Raw genomic sequence first — 20,205 nt, 5'->3', positions numbered from 1 at the left:
TTCTTTGTTTGTTTTTTTACTTTTAGGTAATGAGGCTGAATTCAGGGCCTGGTGTTCTACCACGTTAGCCACTGTCTCCTGAGTAGCTAGGCTGACAGGCATGAGCCACCATGCCTAGTTAGTTTTGTTTTGTTTTGTTTTTGTGTTTTTGTTTTTGTCGGTCGTGGGGAACTCTGGCCTGGGTGCTGTCCTTCAGCCCTTCAGCTCTACCACTTGAGCCACAGCACCACTTCCGGTTTTCTGGTGGCTTATTAGAGTTAAGAGTCTCAAGGACTGTCCTGCCCAGGCTGGCTTTGAACGGAAATCCTCAGATCTTAGCCCCCTGAATAGCTAGGGTTACAGGTGTGAGCTCCCAGCTCCCAGCTCTAGTCAGTTTCTTATGTAGCCTTGCCCACTACCAACTTCTCTTAAGCTGATGTCAATCAAGTGTGAAGCAGATGCTTGGGGATCTGAGGGAAAGAGCAACGCAGATAGGAAAGGGTTAGGTGGTAGATGGTACCTGAGAAATACTGTATTTCCTTGCTCATTTAGAAACTTAGCAATTTGGGAATAAGGAATTTTGCACTTCCCAACTAGGTTATTATGGAAGGACTAACTAGCAGCTTCCTAGTGAATGGAAAATTAAATATTTGTAAGTCTCTAGTTTAGAAAGGAATTTCCCATAAACCAACATTCACTATTAAAATGGAAAAAAAAGGTGGAAATGAGAGCCTAGGTCTCTTCCCAGGGGAAGAATAGTTTGGAATGAGTATTACATCTATATCTGGGCTAGCCTGGACTTTGAATCCTAATTTATGTTTCACACATGGCTAAAATGGCACATGCCACCACTCCCAGGTTTTATTGGTTATGACAGGGTCCTGAATTCTCCTCATCTCTGCTTCTGAGTAGCTAGGAATACAAGTGTAAGTCACCATGCCCAGCTCACTTCTTTTTTGTTTTAATTTGCAAATTTTATACATTTAAGAAGAAAAGTTTCAAAACTAAGATAGTTTATTTTTCATTGTATTCCTGAATAGCATAAAATATATAAAAATATAAAATATATAAAAAATAAAATATAAAATATATAAAAATATAAAAGGTATTTGTATAGAGATAGTAAATCTCAGACTCAAGTCAAATTTGTTCTATGAGACATAACTTACAGCTTGGAAGAGCAGATCCACAATTTTAATGTCATTTGTAATGGTGTGTTAATGATGCTTTCAGCATGTAAGAAGTAGGCCATTAGACCATGAACAGAGATTTTGAATTTATATCTCCTTTTCATTTTACTTCTTTCCATTAAGCCTTTATGGATTAAAAAAAAAGTGTAAGATTTAATTGCAAGTTGCTCTGGACTGTGTGGAGAAAGTGGAGATGATGGCAGATGGACCCTCTTTGGAAGTAATTTTCAAAGAAAGAGCCCTTTCCTCCTTCATAAGTCAGCAAACAAGCTGGGCTCTGTGAAATGGTTTTCTTGCTTTGCAATGTTGATATAAATGTCTTTTCTATCTCTGGCAAGTTCTAAGTTTCAAAGAATACTGGAGGTGTCTGTCACTCAGTGATAGAACACATGCATAGCATGAGCAAGGCTCTGGGTTTGATTCCCCATACCAACAAATATAAGATAAAACACTAATGTAGCTGGGTATTACAGAATTGCGAAGTATTTTTTAGGACAGCATGAATGCCATCTTGGACAGATGGAATTGTACTTCTTAGATGTGAGGCAAAAATAAAGTGCTTATTGGGTGAAAAGTAATGATATATCTGAATCTTTCATAGCATAAAATCAATTCTAGCATGAATCGTTTAAACTATTAATTAGTACTTTATAACTATCCCCCCACTAAGCAGTTTCATATGTCAGAAAGTTTTAGCACCATTAACAACCTGAAATATAGGCTACAGAGGCACAAGCCAGTTCTTATCGAACATATAGATATTATTCTACTTTATCTCCTTTCTAGTACAGTAGAAGCTGATATATCCATCAGGCTACCTGCCAGAAACATCTACTAATTTTATTTTTGCATTTTCAATTAGCCACACTAATATTCATAATGATAAAAGACATTTTAATCACTTAAAATGTCTCATGATCCAACAATAAACAATATAATATTCATTTCGGGGCAAATTTTACTGTACAGTATTATAAGCCTTTAATTGATTAGTTTTTTAAGCATAGCTTAATTGTCCTCTCCCCAAGAGAAACCTCCTTCTTTGCTCCCCCTCCCCCAAATGACTTGATGATTCTGAGGGACAATCAGCCTGACTGGGACCAAGAGAAATACATTAGAATCAAAATCACACACCCCATGGTCCTTTGCAACGTGTCCTGGGAAGTGAGGTAACTCCAGGAAGGTAGTCGGGGTGAGATGATAGAAGTTAGATTTAGACAGATATGTAGATGCTGTATAGTAGAACATTTTGCAGAGAGAATGCGTAAGTCAATAACCATCTTATCTCCAGGACCAAGGGAGGCCAAGGAGATACCTAAAGGAAGAGAACATGAGTTCTGAGTTTATGACATTTTCAGAGAAGATTCTTAGCATATGTCAAGATAGAAATTAGTAAAGTTTATAACAGCAAAGAAAGGAGAGTACGCACCCAGACCTGGGTATGTGGTCACATGAAAGAGGGACATTGGACATTTTAATGTTAGTGAAACTTATTCCAGGTGAAATGGATGTAATTTAAACCTTTAGCTAAGTGCGCCTTTGTTCTAAGCAGCCTGGACATCCCAACCATTCCTATCGCTATGGTATTCTGACTTTAACCAATTCAGCCAGACACATTCAATCTGAAAAGGTAGTTAATTAGGTGTCCTTGCAACACTTACTTCCACCTTCAGAGGAAGGAAGGGGAGTAAACTAGAAAGTAAGTTTGGTCTCTAGGGCACAATTGTCTGAAGCAAGGACAAAGGTGGAGAAGGAAGGTCATCCTTGTACTGTTCAGTGAAGGAGCATGAAGCTTAAAGAAAATGGTGTTTGTGCACTTCTAGTTTGGTTATACATTAATAAAGTGTATATTTGCAAATTGCAGGTTTCTTCTCAAGTTCCATGTCCCATCCTGCCTCATTTCCATCTTCCACTCTCATAAAGACCTGAGTGGATGAGTTCAGTTGATTCCCCAGGAGACTGCTCAGTGAGCACCAGACTTAAAGCCACTCTACTGCTCACTATTTTCTGTGAGACTTGAAACTGCTTTGTCATTTTAATGAGGCTATTTCCTAAGCATAAAGACAAAGGATAGTTCTCAGCTTTCAAAGCAATCTACCTTTTTGGTGTTTTTTTGTTTTGTTTTGTTTTCCCCCAGCACTGAAGTTTGAACTGAAGGACTTGTGCTTATTAGGTAAATGCTCTACTACTTGAGCCACTCCTTCACTTAATCATAAATTCAAATTTGTTTAAAAACTTAAGAACTGGGGCTGGGAAGGTGGCTCAATGGTAGCGTGCTTGCCTTGCATGCATGAGGCCCTGGGTTCAATTCTTCAGCACCACATAAGCAAAAAGAAAAAAGCTGAAAGTGGCGCTGTGGCTCAAGTGGCAGAGCGCTAGCCTTGAGCTGAAGAGCTGAGGGACAGCGCCCAGGCCCTGAGTTCAGGCTCCATGACCGGACCAAAAAAAAAACAAAACTTAAGAACTATCCTTGCATTTCTTCCCTACAATACTGTATAGAAAGGCATTAAAGTGCAGCAAGCTGATGGATTCAAGTGTTCATTGAGTTCAAATCTAATTCTAATACTAGCTACGATTACCAGCTGTGTGACTTGAGTTAAACTTTGCACTTCTAAGTATTAACTGAAGAACAAGGCTGTTAATACTATCTATTGCACAACTTTTGAGCATACAAAGAAGCAAATATGTATGTAAAGTGTTTAGAAAAATACCAGGCTCATAGGCATTGCCAGAAATATATATATATGGTACTCTAAGATGGCTAGCCCTAACCAGGCAAGATTGCCTATAACCTTCAACTTTGGAATGAGTCAACTTCCCTGTTGAGAAAGTGAATCAATATAAATTTCATAGCCTAAGTCTCTGGCATGACAGTGCACTTTGTACATTCAACTTTGGATAACAGCAGCTAAGCTACTTCCTGCAATGTCCTTTTGTAACTTTCTTACTAATGTCCCCAGGTCTTAGCCAACATTACCCCCATTTAGAAGTGATGCATGATTGTTGCTATGGGGAAATGACCTTATGAGGTCTTTTCTCATCCTTGCAATGGTCTTCCCTCAACCCTATTTCTTTATTACAGTCATTTTGCTTTTAGTTAGTGTTGCTTAATGTGCCCTTTTCAACAATATAGTACAGATTTTGGAACTATCTGTGGCTTCCATTGTCTTCTTGGGATCTTAGAACACAGCACCATGTGAATAAGAGGATCTAATGTATTCCAATGGGTAGTAGCTAAAGCTGGCCTGTACACAACTACGGGTCAGTGATTTTTCCACCAGTGTATCACCTTCTTCTCAAAGAAATTCTTATCATTTGATCCAAGCCCTGAGTGATACCCCAAAACTGAATAGCAACCTCTTCTGTACTAGCTGGACCACAAAAAAACTTCATTAAGACAAGACACTGAAGATTTCTAATTGTTGCCAAGTTATCTTGAAACAGTATTATGTGGCTTCTGACATAGCCAGTAGGTCTAAATACAATCAAATTTACAAGAATGATGACAAAAATGGAATTCTACAACTCTCATCTGTTAAACAGACTCTCAAGATGACTTATGTCCAAACCAGAATTAAATGGCATAAATATTATCATATGAAAATTGATGATAAATTTTTACATTTGTACTTTCAGAAATAAATCATTCTCTGGATGCCTTATTAGGTTGCAGTCAAGTTTCTTCTTTAGTGAATTATCTTTTATTCTAACTGTAGATTCTTCTTGGCACAAGGTAAAAATATCCTTTTCTCATGACATTGGGATAGAAAACAGTAGTATTTATTTTGTGAAGTATTTTTTAAAAGTTGTCAACACAAAGTTGAGCCCACTCTTCATCTTTTAATAAGTAAGAGTCCAGGATCCTCCAAAACTGTGAAGATGGCAAAGATACAGAGTAGGCTGTATAAATTCCCATTCCCAGTGCTCGTCATACATAAACTACTTCATGCCTGATACTTAAGCAAAAAAAACAAAGAATATAGAGTATATTAACTACACTTCATTTTTAAAAGGGCACATTTACTTTGTCAACCTCCTCTTTAGACATTAAAATAACTTGAAAGATATACAAGTAGAAGGAAAGACTTAAGTCAACCCTCAGAAATTGAAACTTGGAAGATGCATGTAACAAGACAGGGAAACAAAGATTAAAAACAAGTAGCTTTATTAATGCACGCAGAATACATCACATGGGAAAATCTTCAATGACAGGTAACTCCAAGAAGTTGCTTAAAGCTCTGGTTTACATGGGGTCATCAACAAGGAAAAGTTTTTTACGGAAGAAAGTAGTTTAGGCTTTCAGAGGTGGGAAGTAGTGGAACACAAGGTCATAGGAAAAATCCAGCGAAGTAAGGTTTAATTCCCCTGTCACTATGAGTGAACTGGGAAAGATTCTCTTTAGTGGTGACCTTCTGTTCTGCCTTGTGGACATAGGAAGCAGTGATACTTTTAGTATGTTATGACTTGCTTTTATGCAACTAGGGGGAGGGCAGAGAGCTTTTTTCACTTTGCTTCTTCAGTTCAAATACTTACATCAAAGAAACACATTTTGGGGTTAGGTGGTCCAGTTTCCTATATAGCACATAGAAAAAAATCACAAAAACAGTAATGAATTATATATAAGTAGACAATATATGAGAACTCTTTTACAAAGACATACATGACAGAGAAGAGAAACAATCATCTTTATATAATATTTAGACATTAATTATAAACCATAGCAGTGAAAGCTTTCCGAACATTGGCAAGAAAAGCTGAAAAATTGTTGGTCTTCCTCACATTCTCTTGCAATTCTGCAAGGCATTCAAGATGAGGAGCACTATCTGACACTAGAAGAAAAAAAATGAAGATAATATAAATGAGGGTTTTTTTCCATGGGAGAGAAGTATTTCTAATAGACATTTGCTCATCTGATCTGAATGTCAATTACTTTTTCTAAAATGCTTTGAGCATAAAATGATACACTTGATGCTATCTTTTGGACCTTTTCTTAGTTTAATCTCTAAATATTCAAATCTTAAACACTACAATCCGGCTTTAAATTTAAACAGTTGGTACTGGAGAGACTGCAGGGCTCAGTGATGCAGTATGCCATTTTCCTTCATCTTATATCCACACCACACATTTTATCTTTTAACTGAGCAGTTTCTAAACTTTCAACTGATGGACTTCTAGTATCTCACCAGTGGATCAAGATGAGTACAAATTTCAATACCAATTCATAATATCTAACAAATAAGGAAGAAACAGCTAGTTTGCACAAGTGAAATGGAAGTTATTGGAAATGTGGTTTTCAAGAGTCATATTTATGAAGTCTATTGATCAAATGAGACTCAAAAGTCACAAACAATACTCCTCATATAGAGTGTAATGGCTGAGAGCAAACCTTCAGGGAGGTGGTCAAAGGAAATGGAAGACTAGATTTCTGTAGTCTTCATCATAACAGATTTCCAGCTCTGATAGATAACGCTGGGGACTAAGGACTATGACCACAGCAGAGAAGAAATAGCAAAGGGCACATGGTTAAATATATTTCTACCCTCTTACTATTCACGCTAGTATTAATTATATATTCCCAGGTATCAAAGGCCTTTAGTTTGCTAAAGAATAGTAACTAGTCTACATTACATTTGATCTTAAAGTCATCTACTTAAGTTGTCTAAAAAGAACTTCATATTTGTGTATGACTGCAGTAATGTTTGGTCTTGTAGACTTTCAATCACTGTGGCATTAGACCATCTTGAAGAGAAGTTACTAGGCTCCTACACAGTATATAGTTTCTATAAATCAGAACTATCCTCACATCCTTCCCTTTCCAGAAAGACTGGAAAAGGAAACAAAAGGACTGTGGGAATATTACATTACTTCATACACTTAATTACCTAATCCAAAAACCACTTGGGGATACTATTCTCAAACACAAGTTAAGAGCGCTGAGAACACACCTTCATAGTCTCTTGCTTCATTCAGATGTAAGGAAAACATAAATGGAGTCTCAGGATGCTTGGGGTCAATACCAGTGAATATAAACTGCAATTTGCCACCTGAAAAGAAATTAATAATTTAGCATGAGAATATTTTAGCATGCCAAAATTTTCAATGGAGATAAGGTTGCTTTCCATATCTATGATCAATACTGTATTGCTGAGTATATGTATCCACTTAACCAGTATCTCTAAATGTAGACATTCTAAGTTGATTTTAATTTAAATATGATTTTAAGCTGAGCACCAGTGGCTCAGCCTATAATCCTAGCTACTCAGGAGGCTGAGATCTGAGGATCGCGGTCCAAAGCCAGCCTGGGCAGGAAAATCTATGAGACTCTTATCTCCAATAAACAACCAGAAAATCAGAAGTGGCCTTGTGGCTCAAGTGGAAGAATGCTGGCCTTAAGCTGAAAAGATGAGGGACAGCTCCCAGGCCCAGAATTCAAGCCCCACAACCAATAAATATATATACACACAATGTCAATATCATAAGCAGCAAAAGAAAGGAATAAACTGGATATTACTGAAATTAAAAACTTCTTCAAAGGAAAAGATAAATAATAAGACAATTATAATCACAAAAATCCAGTGAAGTCTAAATACATAGAAGATACATGTTTTAGAACCTCCAAAATTGAACATGAGGGATTCAAAGAGATAGGTGTATTCTAATGTTTAATATGTTATATATAATAACCAAATAATGAAAACAATCCAGTGTCCCACAAAAGGTAAATCACTAAACCAATGGAACATATACATTCAGCAGAGCATTGTTCATTCACAAAAAAAGATGTTCTCATATGTATTATAATATGGACAATCCTTGAAAATGTAATGCTAAATGAGATCAACAGGACACAAAAGGAAAAATGTATATGATCCATTTACATAAAAAAGATAAACAAACTCCTTGAAACAGAAAGCAGATCGGCTATTAAAAGATTGAACGGGGTGGGGAGGGGTGCGGGGGAATGGGGCGTTATTTCATAGAACTGGAAGTGAAGAAAAATTCTAAAAATTAATCATGGTCAGTAATGGTTGTACAGCATTGCAAATGTTAATTACATCACTGAATTTACACACTTAAAGTGGCAAATTTTATATAACATATTTTACCACAATGAAAAGGTACTATTAAACCTTGCAGCCTGGACTTAAGTCTACTTTTCAAAAGTACTTCAAATGCTCCTAAAAGGAGTAAATACCCAGTAGAAATTCACAAGTATTTTAGGGTTTTTTTTTTTTTTCTGTCATGTAAAAACTTAGGAGAACTCATTATAAACCTCTTTATTTCAAAAATGAATCTTACTTTGATAAAAACAAAAACAAAACTATCTCCCATTCAACTTCAGAATGAAGTAGTTACGCCCATACACCAGATTTTTAAAACTGTTCATAGTAACAGAAAGGAAAATAAGATTTCAGGGTTAAACATATGGGGAAAAAAAAAAAGGTGCCCAAGTGTTTATCCTATTCTGTCACTCAACGATCGATAGAGAATACCTGGGTAGCTATCGGTGGGCCAATAGTTCCTGCATCAGTTCTGCTGTGGACCAGTTGATTGTCCTCTAATTCAATTCAGTGTGGACACTTTCCACCTGAGAACAGCCCACCACCATCCTTTCCTTGGGCTGAACTGGTTTGCTTGAGCAGTTCACAGAACTGAGGGAAACACTTTACTTGTTTATTTTAAAGGATGTTGCAAAGTATATACATAGAGAAATGTGAAAGACAAGGTATAGGAGGCAGAATGTGGACCTTCCATCCCTTCTCTGGCCGTGTCTCACCCCAGAAACCTCAGTGTTCAGTTGTCTAGAAGCTCCTAGATCCCAGTCTCTTACCGCTTTTATTATAATAATCTTTATTCTGTACATACGACTGATTAAGTCCTGGGCATTTGGTGATGAGCTATGCAGCTCTCCTCCCCACCTTTCCCCAGAAGTTGGAGGGTGGTCTTCAGGTGACAATCTCCCACCATCCGAAGTCACCCATGTAGAAGCTGGCCATAGGTCAACTCATTTGAACACAAAATGACATTCATCATTTTAGATACCTCAAAGATTTTAGGAGTTGTTCATTAGGAAACTGGGAAAGACACCAAAAAGCTTTCATAACATCGTACTTCCTTAAAACATTATTTCCTGACTTCAAGGGCTATGAACAAATTCTATTTGAAATGTAAAAATAACTTTAAAGTCTTAAATCTGGCTATTTAAAAACTAAACTAAACAAACAACAGCAACAACAACAAAGAAAATGCAAGATGATGGCAAAGATCTACTTAAGAATACTACACATCTAAAGGTCAGAGTTGACTCTTATATTCTTATTTACTCAAAAGATTAATAATGTTTATTAAAAACTCTATCTAATTAGCTTAAAAAAATCAGCCCAACTGATAGGAAAAACTCCAAGACTAAGAAATATGTCAGTAAAAAAAAAAATCAAACAGCAAAAATATATAATTAGTAAAGAAATAGGAAAAAATTGTCACCCTTTAAGAAAGGAAATGCATCAGAGAAATGCTTTTTTAAAAATTTAATGTACAGTTCTGGTGATAAGAGAAAAATTCTGGCAGTTGGAAGACAGTAGGAGAAAAGGGGGTTTAAGGTTTGTTCTTACATAAGACACTTTGGGACTCGAATTTATGTTAGATCCTTAATTCAAATCCATACAGGCCTGTAGGTCCTAATCCTTACAACCCCAGTTAATCTAAAGCAACAAAGACTTCTTCCTATCCCGATGAACTTCCTTCCTATTCCAATACTGCCCATCTTCACAGAATCCTACCTTTCTTATCTACAGCCAGGGAATGCCCAATGTAAGCATTTTATGCCTTCTCTTCCCAAATTGTCATGGGGGGGAAAGGTTCTTTGAGCTAGCCTGGTGGACATTTTGCCAAATGCTACCTAGATCTGCCACAGATATCTGTGGGATCTTATCCCAATAAGGTTCCTTCTTTCTAGCTAACATCTATAAAAGTTTGAATTTGTGTGCATGTGTTGGTACTGGAGCGTGAGCACTGGACCTGAGCACTGTTTCTTAGCTTTTTTGTTCAGGGCTGACACTCTACCACTTGGGTCATAGCTCCACTTTTGGCTTTTTATTGGTTAGTTGGGGATAAAAGTCTCATTCAATTTTTCTGCCTGGACTTTGAACCCCAGTCCTTAGATGCTACCCTCCTGAATAGCTAGGATCATGGATTCTTTTATTTCAGAGACCTCTCAGTCTCAAGAACACAATGAAATGGGTTCTTTCAGACCATATAGACAGACAACTATATGTAAAAGTTAACAAAACAGGCTTGAGATTGCTATTCTTAAGACCCTTAGGAAGCCCTGCTTCCCAGGATGGCCATGGGTTGGTAAGTATTAGTCCCCAAGATCAACTTGAGAAGGATTCAACAAAGCCTGCAAAAATAAAAGACGTATAAAGACCAAAGAAACCAGGTACAAGCTATTAGATTTTTCTAATAAGCTTTCAGTAAACAAGCTTTCTTCATTCACATGTGTTGTCACAATTCAATGCTTCAAATAATAAAGTCCATCCTGTCGGATTCTGTTTAGTACTCTCAAATACTTACGCCTAATTCCCTCTATACTTTATAATGTGCCTTCTTTGCTAACAATATTTTGTAGACTTTTGTTGTAATACATCTTAGCCTGGAGTAGGACTGCAGTCACTTTCATTTCTCTCTGATTTTTAATTACTTATAAATCAAGGTCTAAAAATATCAAATGGAAAATTCCAGAAATAAACTGACATATTTGAAATTGTGAACTGCCTAAACTATGTAATACAATCTCATGCCCACCTATTCTGTTAGCCCAGAATGTCAATCATTCCTTTGTCCCTCCCACCATCTGTCCAGGATGTCAATCATCCCTTTGTTCAGTATAGCCACACATCTTAGTAACCAGATTGTTAACATATTGGAGGGCTTGTATTCAAGTTACCCTTGTTTACTTAATGGTCCAAAAGCGCTAGTGATACTAGTCATTTGGATATGGCAAAGAGAAGCCATGAAGTACTTCCTAATTTAAATAATACACAGTTCATGCAGCATTTATTACTAACAGCAGTCTCAGAAGTCCACTGCAGGCTGGAACATACCCATACAGGCAAGTAGAACAATATATTCTGAGTCCTCTGAGTTAATCACCAAGGCTGACAATGAGCTTGGGGAACTCAAAAACAGCAAACATTATTGTAAATTAGCACATATATAAGTAACAGCAATAGGAGTATCCATATGTTTTAACCTAGTGATCCCTTGAGATGGCAGTAGCTCACACCTGTAATCCCAGCTGATACGAAGGTAAAAAAGGTTTCAAGGCTAGCCAGGGCAAAATGTTAGTGAGGCCTTATCTCAACAAACAAGCTGATTATGGTGTTAATAGGCCTATCATCTCAGTTACACTGGTGAAATTGGTAGGAGTATGAAAGTTAAGAGACTGGCTTCAGGCAAAAAAGCAAGATATCCTAGTTAGACTAAAAAACACCTAACTCAAAAATAAGTAAGGCATAAATTTTAAGTTGAAGAATGTCTAGCAAGCATGAGGCTCAGAATTCAAGTCCCAGTATGGCAAAATAAAATGGAAAAAGAACAAAGAAAAGAAAATGAGGGATCTATTTATTTCTAAAACTGAAAGACTACTCAGGAGGCTGAGTCAAAGCCAGCCCATGAGACTCTTATCTCCAATTAACCACCAGGAAACTGGAATGACACTGTAGCTCAAATAGTAGAGCACTCGCCTTGAGCTGAAGAACTGAGGGACAGCACCCAGGCCGAGTCCAAACCCCACGATCGACAAAAAAAAAAAAAAAAAGCAGATAAATAATTAAAGCACCAAAAGTCATTTAGGGATGATTTAAAAAACTAATTTTTCTCCTATTTTCTCAAAAGACAATAGTATAATTATTTTAATTCAAAACATTTAAAAAATTCTTCCCTACTTAAAAACAAACATTTTCTGATAGCTCTGTTCATCACTGATAGTTACAAAGTTGTTATAGAGATAAAAACAGTGACTCTGAATTAAAAAATCAAACACATCAGAACTTATTCAGCAAATAAAGAGTATCTTCTTTAAGCAGTCAGCTGCTATTTAAAATCCTCAGTATAGAGTTTAAACACTTGAGGTTTAGAAAGTTTATGGATAAACATGGGGGTATCTGTAGAACTGGATGAGGGAAATGGTATATTTATTTTATTAACCTCTTTGTGGAATTTATTTATTTTATTTAATTAAGAAAAAATAATCATCATCTATGATTTTTGTTGTGAATAGAAATCCTGAATCTTTTCATGTTCCATCATTTTTATCACATATTTCTGTTTTTGCATTTTAGGTATTAGACATTTGTAGCTTTTGCTATTTAGTGTTACTAGAGAAGCAAATATGTTACTGTACTGTAATTTTTTTTGGGGGGGGTCTAGTCGTGGGGCCTGAACTCTGGGCCTGGGCGCTATCCCTCAGCTCTTCAGCTCAAGGCTACCACTCTACCACTTGAGCCATAGCGCCACTTCCAGCTTTTTCCTTTTTGCTTATGTGGTGCTGAGGAATCGAACCCAGGGCCTCAAGCATGCAAAGCAAGTGCTCTACCACTGAGCCACCTTCCCAGCCCCTGTAATTTTATATTTTGATAACCATATTTAATAAAATTGGTTTGTGTTTTGTAAAAAGAAATACACACACACACACACACACACACACATATATATATACATTTTCTAATCTCCTAAATATTACTTACAACATTAAACTTACCATAGATTTTTCTAATTTCTAGTCCAAGTCGATCTTTATACACATCTGCTGATGTCTGCAGCCTTTTCAACCGCTCTTCATTAGCTTTGTTAGCAGTAGCAATCGCTATGATTAAAAAACAAACACACTGTAGTAGGTATTTTAAGTATCTCTCAATTCATTCTCATGGAATTAATATTAAGAAATGAAGATTATTTTTAAAAAGTATACATTAAAAACTTTGAATCTATTTACATTTATTCAGTTTCTATTTCTACCAACTAGCAAAAGCGGTAACTTCATTCCAGATGAATGGATAAATGCTTAAGACACAGATAATCAGGCCACAGAGGTATATAGCTAGCATAGAAATGGGCTTCCTTCGTTTTCTAAAATAGACCACATTTTAGGCCACAAAGCAAACTTGTCTAAATTCAGAAACATTGAAGTTATACCTTGCATTCTCTCAGACCACAAGGGAATAAAATTAGAACTCAACACCAAAAGCCACCAACGAAAGTCCGGTATCACATGGAGGCTGAACAACACACTGCTGAATCAAGAGTGGGTCATGGAAGAGATTAGAAAGGAAATTCAAATGTTCATGCTATTCAACAAAAATGAACACACAAATTACCAGCTCCTCTGGGACACGGCAAAGGCAGTACTCAGAGGCAAGTTTATAGCTCTGAGCTCCTACATCAACAAATTGGAGAGATCTGAAACTAGCAATTTAATGACACATCTAAACCTCCTTGAAAAAGAGCAGCAAGATAAACCCCAATCCAGTAGACGGAAAGAAATAATCAAAATTAAATCAGAATTAAATGAATTAGAATCCAAAAAAACTATAGAAAGAATCAATAAAACAAAGAGTTGGTTCTTCGAAAAACTTAACAAAATTGACAGACCCTTAGCAAATCTTATCAGAAAAAGAAGAGAACACACCCAAATTAATAAACTCAGAGATGAGAATGGAAACATCACCACAGAAACAACCAAGATTCAGAACATTATAAGGCAATACTTCTCAAAACTTTATGCTAATAAGTTTGAGAACTTGACAGAAATGGACCTTTTCCTAGCAAATATTGACATGCCAAAACTAAACCAAGATGAGTTAAACCAGCTTAACAGGCCCATATCAAGCATTGAAATACAAACAGCAATAAGAGACCTCCCAGCTAAGAAAAGTCCAGGACCAGATGGTTTTACAGCGGAATTTTACAAGGCCTTCAAAGCAGAGCTCACACAAAATACTCCTCCAACTCTTCAATGAAATTGAAAGAGAAAGCTCACTACCAAACACATTCTATGAAGCCATCATAACCCTCATCCCAAAACCAGGCAGGGACTCATCAAAGAAAGAGAACTATAGACCCATTTCTTTGATGAACATTGATGCAAAACTTCTCAACAAAATTTTGGCCAATCGACTTCAACAATTCATCCAAAAAATCATACACCACGATCAAACAGGATTCATTTCAGGGATGCAAAGCTGGTTCAATATACGCAAATCAATATTATTCATCACATCAACAGGAGCAAGAATAAGAACCACATGGTTATCTCAATAGATGCAGAAAAAGCATTCGACAAGATCCAACACCCCTTTCTGATGAAGGTTTTGGAAAAATTAGGAATCCATGGAACATTCCTCAATACAATAAAGGCTGTATATGACAAACCTACAGCCAGCATTATACTCAATGGTGAAAAACTAAAGCCATTTCCTCTTAACTCAGGAACAAGACAAGGATGCCCACTCTCTCCACTTCTCTTCAATCTAGTATTAGAATGCCTAGCTACAGCAATAAGACAAGATGCAGACATAAAGGGGATCCAAATAGGGAAAGAAGAAATAAAACTCTCCCTCTTTGCAGATGACATGATCTTGTATTTAAAGAACCCCATAGACTCCACTCCCAAATTACTCAAGCTGATTCAAAACTTTGGCAAAGTAGCAGGTTATAAAATTAACCCCCAAAAATCAATGGCTTTTCTGTATGCCAACAATGAGAAAAGTGTGGCTGAAATTAGGAAAGCAACTCCATTTGTAATAGCCCCACAAAAAATAAAATACCTAGGAATTAACTTAACTAAAGAAGTGAAGGACCTCTATGATGAAAACTTTAAAATCTTGAAAAAGGAAATCAACACAGAACTTAAAAAATGGCAAAACCTCCCATGCTCCTGGATTGGAAAGATTAACATCGTGAAAATGGCAATACTTCCCAAGGCTATCTACAAATTCAACGCAATACCTATCCAAATTCCACCCTCATTCTTCAAGGAAATAGAAGAGGCAATCCAAAAATTCATATGGAACAATAAAAGACCCCGAATAGCAAAAACGCTCCTGAATGGAAAGAACACTGCTGGAGGAATATCAATACCAAACTTCAAACTCTACTATAAAGCCATAGTAATCAAAACAGCTTGGTATTGGCATAAGAACAGACCTCAGGACCAATGGAATAGAATTGAAAACCCAGAAATGAACCTACAGACCTAAAGCCATCTAATCTTCGATAAGGGAGCTAAAACAATAGAATGGAAGAAAGACAACCTCTTCAGTAAATGGTGCTGGCAAAATTGGTTAACTACATGTAGAAAACTTCAGCTAGATCCTTATATATCACCCTGCACCAGAATCAACTCCAAATGGATCAAAGACCTTGAACTCAAAGCAGACACTCTGAAAACATTACAGGATAGAATAGGAGAAACCCTAGGTCTCCTTGGCTCAGGCCGAAATTTTCTGAATAGAGACCCGGAAACACAAATCAAAGAAAGGTTGGACAAATGGGATTGCATAAAGTTGCAGAGCTTCTGCAGGGCAAATGACATAGCTAGCAAGATCAATAGAAAGCCCACGGATTGGGAGAAGATCTTTACTAGCCATACAACGGACAAGGGTCTCATATCTAAAATATACTTGGAACTCAAAAAATTAAACCACCCAACAACAAATCCTCAAAGAAACAACTGCCCAATAAATAAGTGGGCGAAAGACTTAAAGAGAAACTTCTCTGAAGAAGAAAGAAGGATGGCCAATAGACACATGAAGAAATGTTCAACATCCCTAGCCATAAAAGAAATGTAAATCAAAACAACATTGAGATATCACCTCACTCCAGTTAGAACGGCAAAAATCAAGAACTCTAACAACAACAGATGCTGGAGGGGAAGTGGACAGAAGGGAACCTTACTTCATTGTTGGTGGGAATGTAAACTTGTTCAACCACTTTGGAAAGCAGTATGGAGGTTCCTCAAAAGACTTCACATAGAGCTCCCCTATGACCCAGCAATCCCACTTTTGGGCATTTACCCTAATGTTTACAAAAAAGACCACACTAAAGCTACCAGCACAACTATGTTTATTGCAGCATTATTTACCATAGCTAAGATATGGAACCAACCCAGATGCCCCTCAGTAGATGAATGGATCAAGAAAATGTGGTATATATGCATAATGGAATTCTATGCCTCCATCAGAAAGAATGACATTGCCCCATTTGTTAGGAAATAGAAAAACTTGGAAAAAATTATATTAAGTGAAGTAAGCCAGACCCAAAGAAACGTAGGTCCCATGGTTTCCCTTATTTGTAATATCTAGTATATGTATGAGTCAAGCGGAAAAGGTCAGATAATGTGATGTCAGGAAAATGAACCCTTAGGTGTGTATTTTAATGTTTTTTTTTCTTTCATGCATGTGTTTCTAACACATTTATAAGATTATCTCTTTGTTGCTTTGTATGTCCCTCCCCCACAGTATAACCCCCGCTTTCACTATATTTGATGTCAGTATAACTTGTGGAGGAGATGGGGAAAAACCAGTTGTTTAAGCATACAGGTGGACCTGTTGCAACAATAAGAAGTACAAGTTGTCGTGTCCAAAACGAGCTTTACAACGTTGGTGCGGGGGGGGGGGGGGGGGGGGGGAAGGGGGGGAAGAAGGGGAAGGAGAAGGATTGGGATTGGGGGGGAGGGGGGAGGCTGGGAAGGGATGTGAAGGGTAAACAAAGGAGGAGGCTGCAATGCTTGGTAAGAAATGTACGCATTATCCTGCCCTGCCCATGTAACTGTAACTCCTCTGTACAGTATGTTCACAAATAAAATTAAATTAAATTTAAAAAAAAAAAAAAAAAGAAATGGGCTTCCTTTACATTATATTGCTTTTTTTCTGGATAAAGATTAATAACTGCTTTATGAGAAAAACATCCTACTTCTTTAGGCATAACTACTTCCTCATGAGGTAAACATTTCATGTTAGTTCAGAGTTTTTCTTCAAGTGACCACAAGAATATGAAAGTATTTTTCTTTTGGTCATGTCTTATGTCTTTGGGAGTAGAAGGGGGGATACAGAAATGGAGGGACAAAGGGTAAACAAATGCAATCATGGTACACTACAGTGAAAATGAACTATACAACTTGTGGTTGGGATGGGAGGGAAAAACTTGGAGAGAGCGATGGAAGGTGTGACATTGTCCAAAAGGAAATTACTTTTTGCCTGACTAATGTAACTGCAACCCTCTGTTTTTAGCATTTTAATTAAGAATAATAAAATTTAAAACATTAAAATTATTTTCAAAAGGTTTGAAGAGTTGATTATTGTGCACAAGTAAGTCTCCTTTGTAAATAACACATTCATTTGGATATGAATGTATCTTCAGAAAAAGAGGCTTTGCAACCTGAGCGCTCCTATTACCTAGATAGACTTATAATTAATAAACATTGTTGTAGAAATCACAAACTTTCCAGAGGCAAATCTTATTAGGTGACATAGTTTCCCACTCTACTTAATTAACCCTCATAGCAATGTCAATATTACTGTGATTACAACTGAAAGGAGAAAGCCCTCTAAGGAAAACAAAAGGGAACAAAGCCCACTTGGCTACCACCCTCCAGACATGAGTGCTAGGTATACCCTAAGGTGTGTTATCCATCTTTAACATATAGGACTGGGAGCCATCCCCGCTATGAAATCAGGATTCATGCTTGAAATACGTGCCTTACTGAAATTACCTTCTTTTTTCCTAGAATATTCTTTCTTAAGATCCTGGATGTTTGTTGTCAGTACTTCCAGCTCCTGTTTTTTGCCTTTTACTTCAGCAACCAACTTCAAGAGATGCTCTTTTTTTTCCTGAATGATCTTATTCTGCCTGGAGATCTCTGCATGGAGCACAAGGACATAACATTAATACACACACTTCTGCCTCAAACATGGAACAAAACACAAAATGCATTGTTTTATACAACTAATAAGGAATGAGTTTTGGGTTTTGAGGTAGGTTCTCATATAGCCTAAGATGGCTTCAAACTCAGGTTCCTCCTGCCTCAGCTTCCTGGGTATAAAGAATGTTTTGACTGACAAGTATTTTCTAATGACTTCAAAATCATAAACAGCAAAAGGAAAGAAAAAAACTTACTCTGTTCTCCTAGTCCTCTAAACACAGCTTCTACAGCCACCCCACCCCTCATACGCATCCTCAAAATGCAACTAACAACAAAGCCTGTGCTAAACCTGGAAAAAGGAAATAACACTGGCAAGGCCACTCTGACCTCTGTCAACCGGAAAACACACGACTACCCAAAAGTCTAAGAACTCTCAGAAGCGAGAGAAACAAAGCCAGTTGAGCTTTATGATGTGCTTATTATTTTATTGTTGTAATTAGACAGTGTCTCCCTATGTTGTCCCATCTGGTCTCAACCTCATGGTTCCAAGTCATCCTATTACCTCTGTCTCCACAGTAGCTGAGACTACAGGTATGCACTACCACAACAAACTGTGCATAAATTTTTAAATATTTAGTTAAACTAACATTTAAGTGAAATTTGAACGTTAACACAAAACACATTGTTAATAACAGCAAACTTGCTCTATGTTAAACAAACTGAAACAACTACATTGCCATTTAGTTCCAATATTTAATTACAAGTGTTCTCCAAAAGTGAAATGAGTGAGCCCATCATAAAATTTCTGAGATCTTTAAATACCACAAATCCTTAAAAGAGAAATGATGCCATGACCTGTTTTCCAAACAGAACTGAACCCAGGATTCTTTGCTTGAAGTGCATCTCATAAGACTGGCCTCCCTGGGGCTGGGAAGGTGGCTCAGTGGTAGAGCGCTTGCCTTGCATGCCTGAGGCCCTGGGTTCGATTCCTCAGCACCACATAAGCAAAAAGAAAAAAAGCCGGAAGTGGCGTTGTGGCTCAATTGGTAGAGTGCTAGCCTTGAGCTGAAGAGCTGAGGGACAGTGCCCAGGCCCAGAGTTCAGGCCCCACGATCGGACCCCCCCCCCCCCCACACACACACACAAAAAAAAAGACAGGCCTCCCTTAAGAAATAGGGATATCTCATTTTCAGCAATAACAAACAAAAAAAGAATGATCTAGACCAGGAAATAGGTAGGTGCTATACGGAAAAAAAGTGTAGAACACAGTGGAAACACATATTTGACATATTTGATATCCAGAGTGACATTTTATGTTTCTAAATGCCATAAAAAAAAGCCAGTACATCTAATGAATTCCCAATGGAAATAGAGGGAGAGCAAAAAAGGTCTATCAAAGGTAATTACTAACCCTATCACCACATGTTGTTAAGAAGACATAAGGGGAAAGAATAACAAGTCAAGAGACCTGTCCTTCAGAAGTGGCACTTGATATGAAGACACTTTATTCCAACAGTGGAGTACTAGGTGAAGAACTGATGTACAGCTGGGTGAAACAGAAATACACATCCCAGTCAGTTGTATATTCACGAAGTTAGGAGAAAGAAAATATAAAAACCAGTAATCTATGAGTAAATTATTCTCTAAATAGTGCTAGAATCCAAAATAAGTTCTATATGTATTAAATATTTATATACAAAATAAAACTTGAAAAGCAGTATTTATGAGTATAAAATTAACTACATGGAAAAAGCTATTCTCCAAATCAAAAATAAATCAAAGATAAGTAGGGATTTCCTGCTACTTAATTAAAGAATGAGCAGAATTATTTAAAAAAACAAAACAAAAAAGAAAGGTTAAAAAAATTAACATTCAGGTGAAATGCTTCATATGTGACTAGAGAATAACACTATCATGATAGGTACTTTGTTGGATATGCACGTAAATCTATTTAAAGTTAGTGATAATTTCTGTTTTATACGGTGTAAGCATTTAGGTATTTTAAGACCCCACTCATACCCTACTCTTAGTTTTAACCGACAGTCAGATTATAACCAGATAGAACAGATGGACCAGGAAGGCCAGAACATTTGGCTATTGTGTTTTCTGATGTAT

At 37.0% G+C, this 20,205-nt stretch overlaps 1 protein-coding gene across 2 annotated transcripts in view; it reads right to left on the bottom strand.

Annotated features, from left to right (window-relative positions):
- Window positions 1-5,317: 5,317 nt before the first annotated feature.
- The window catches only part of Spc25 (SPC25 component of NDC80 kinetochore complex), a 16,965-nt gene continuing 2,077 nt past the window's right edge, over window positions 5,318-20,205 (bottom strand). For both annotated transcript variants that reach the window (XM_042694136.1, XM_042694135.1), the window contains exons 4-7: window positions 17,941-18,087; window positions 12,931-13,035; window positions 7,115-7,213; window positions 5,318-5,998 (exon numbers count right to left, since the gene is read on the bottom strand). In XM_042694136.1, the coding sequence (XP_042550070.1) occupies window positions 5,874-5,998; window positions 7,115-7,213; window positions 12,931-13,035; window positions 17,941-18,087 (476 nt within the window). In that variant the 3' untranslated portion in view covers window positions 5,318-5,873. The remainder of the gene's footprint in view (window positions 5,999-7,114; window positions 7,214-12,930; window positions 13,036-17,940; window positions 18,088-20,205) is intronic.

The sequence above is a fragment of the Dipodomys spectabilis genome, unplaced genomic scaffold (genome assembly GCF_019054845.1).
Source record: "Dipodomys spectabilis isolate Male_0828 unplaced genomic scaffold, ASM1905484v1 ptg000174l, whole genome shotgun sequence".
Classification (NCBI taxonomy): Eukaryota; Metazoa; Chordata; class Mammalia; order Rodentia; family Heteromyidae; genus Dipodomys; species Dipodomys spectabilis.
Note: the sequence above shows the minus strand (reverse complement) of the source record. Positions and strands in the feature narration are given on the sequence as shown.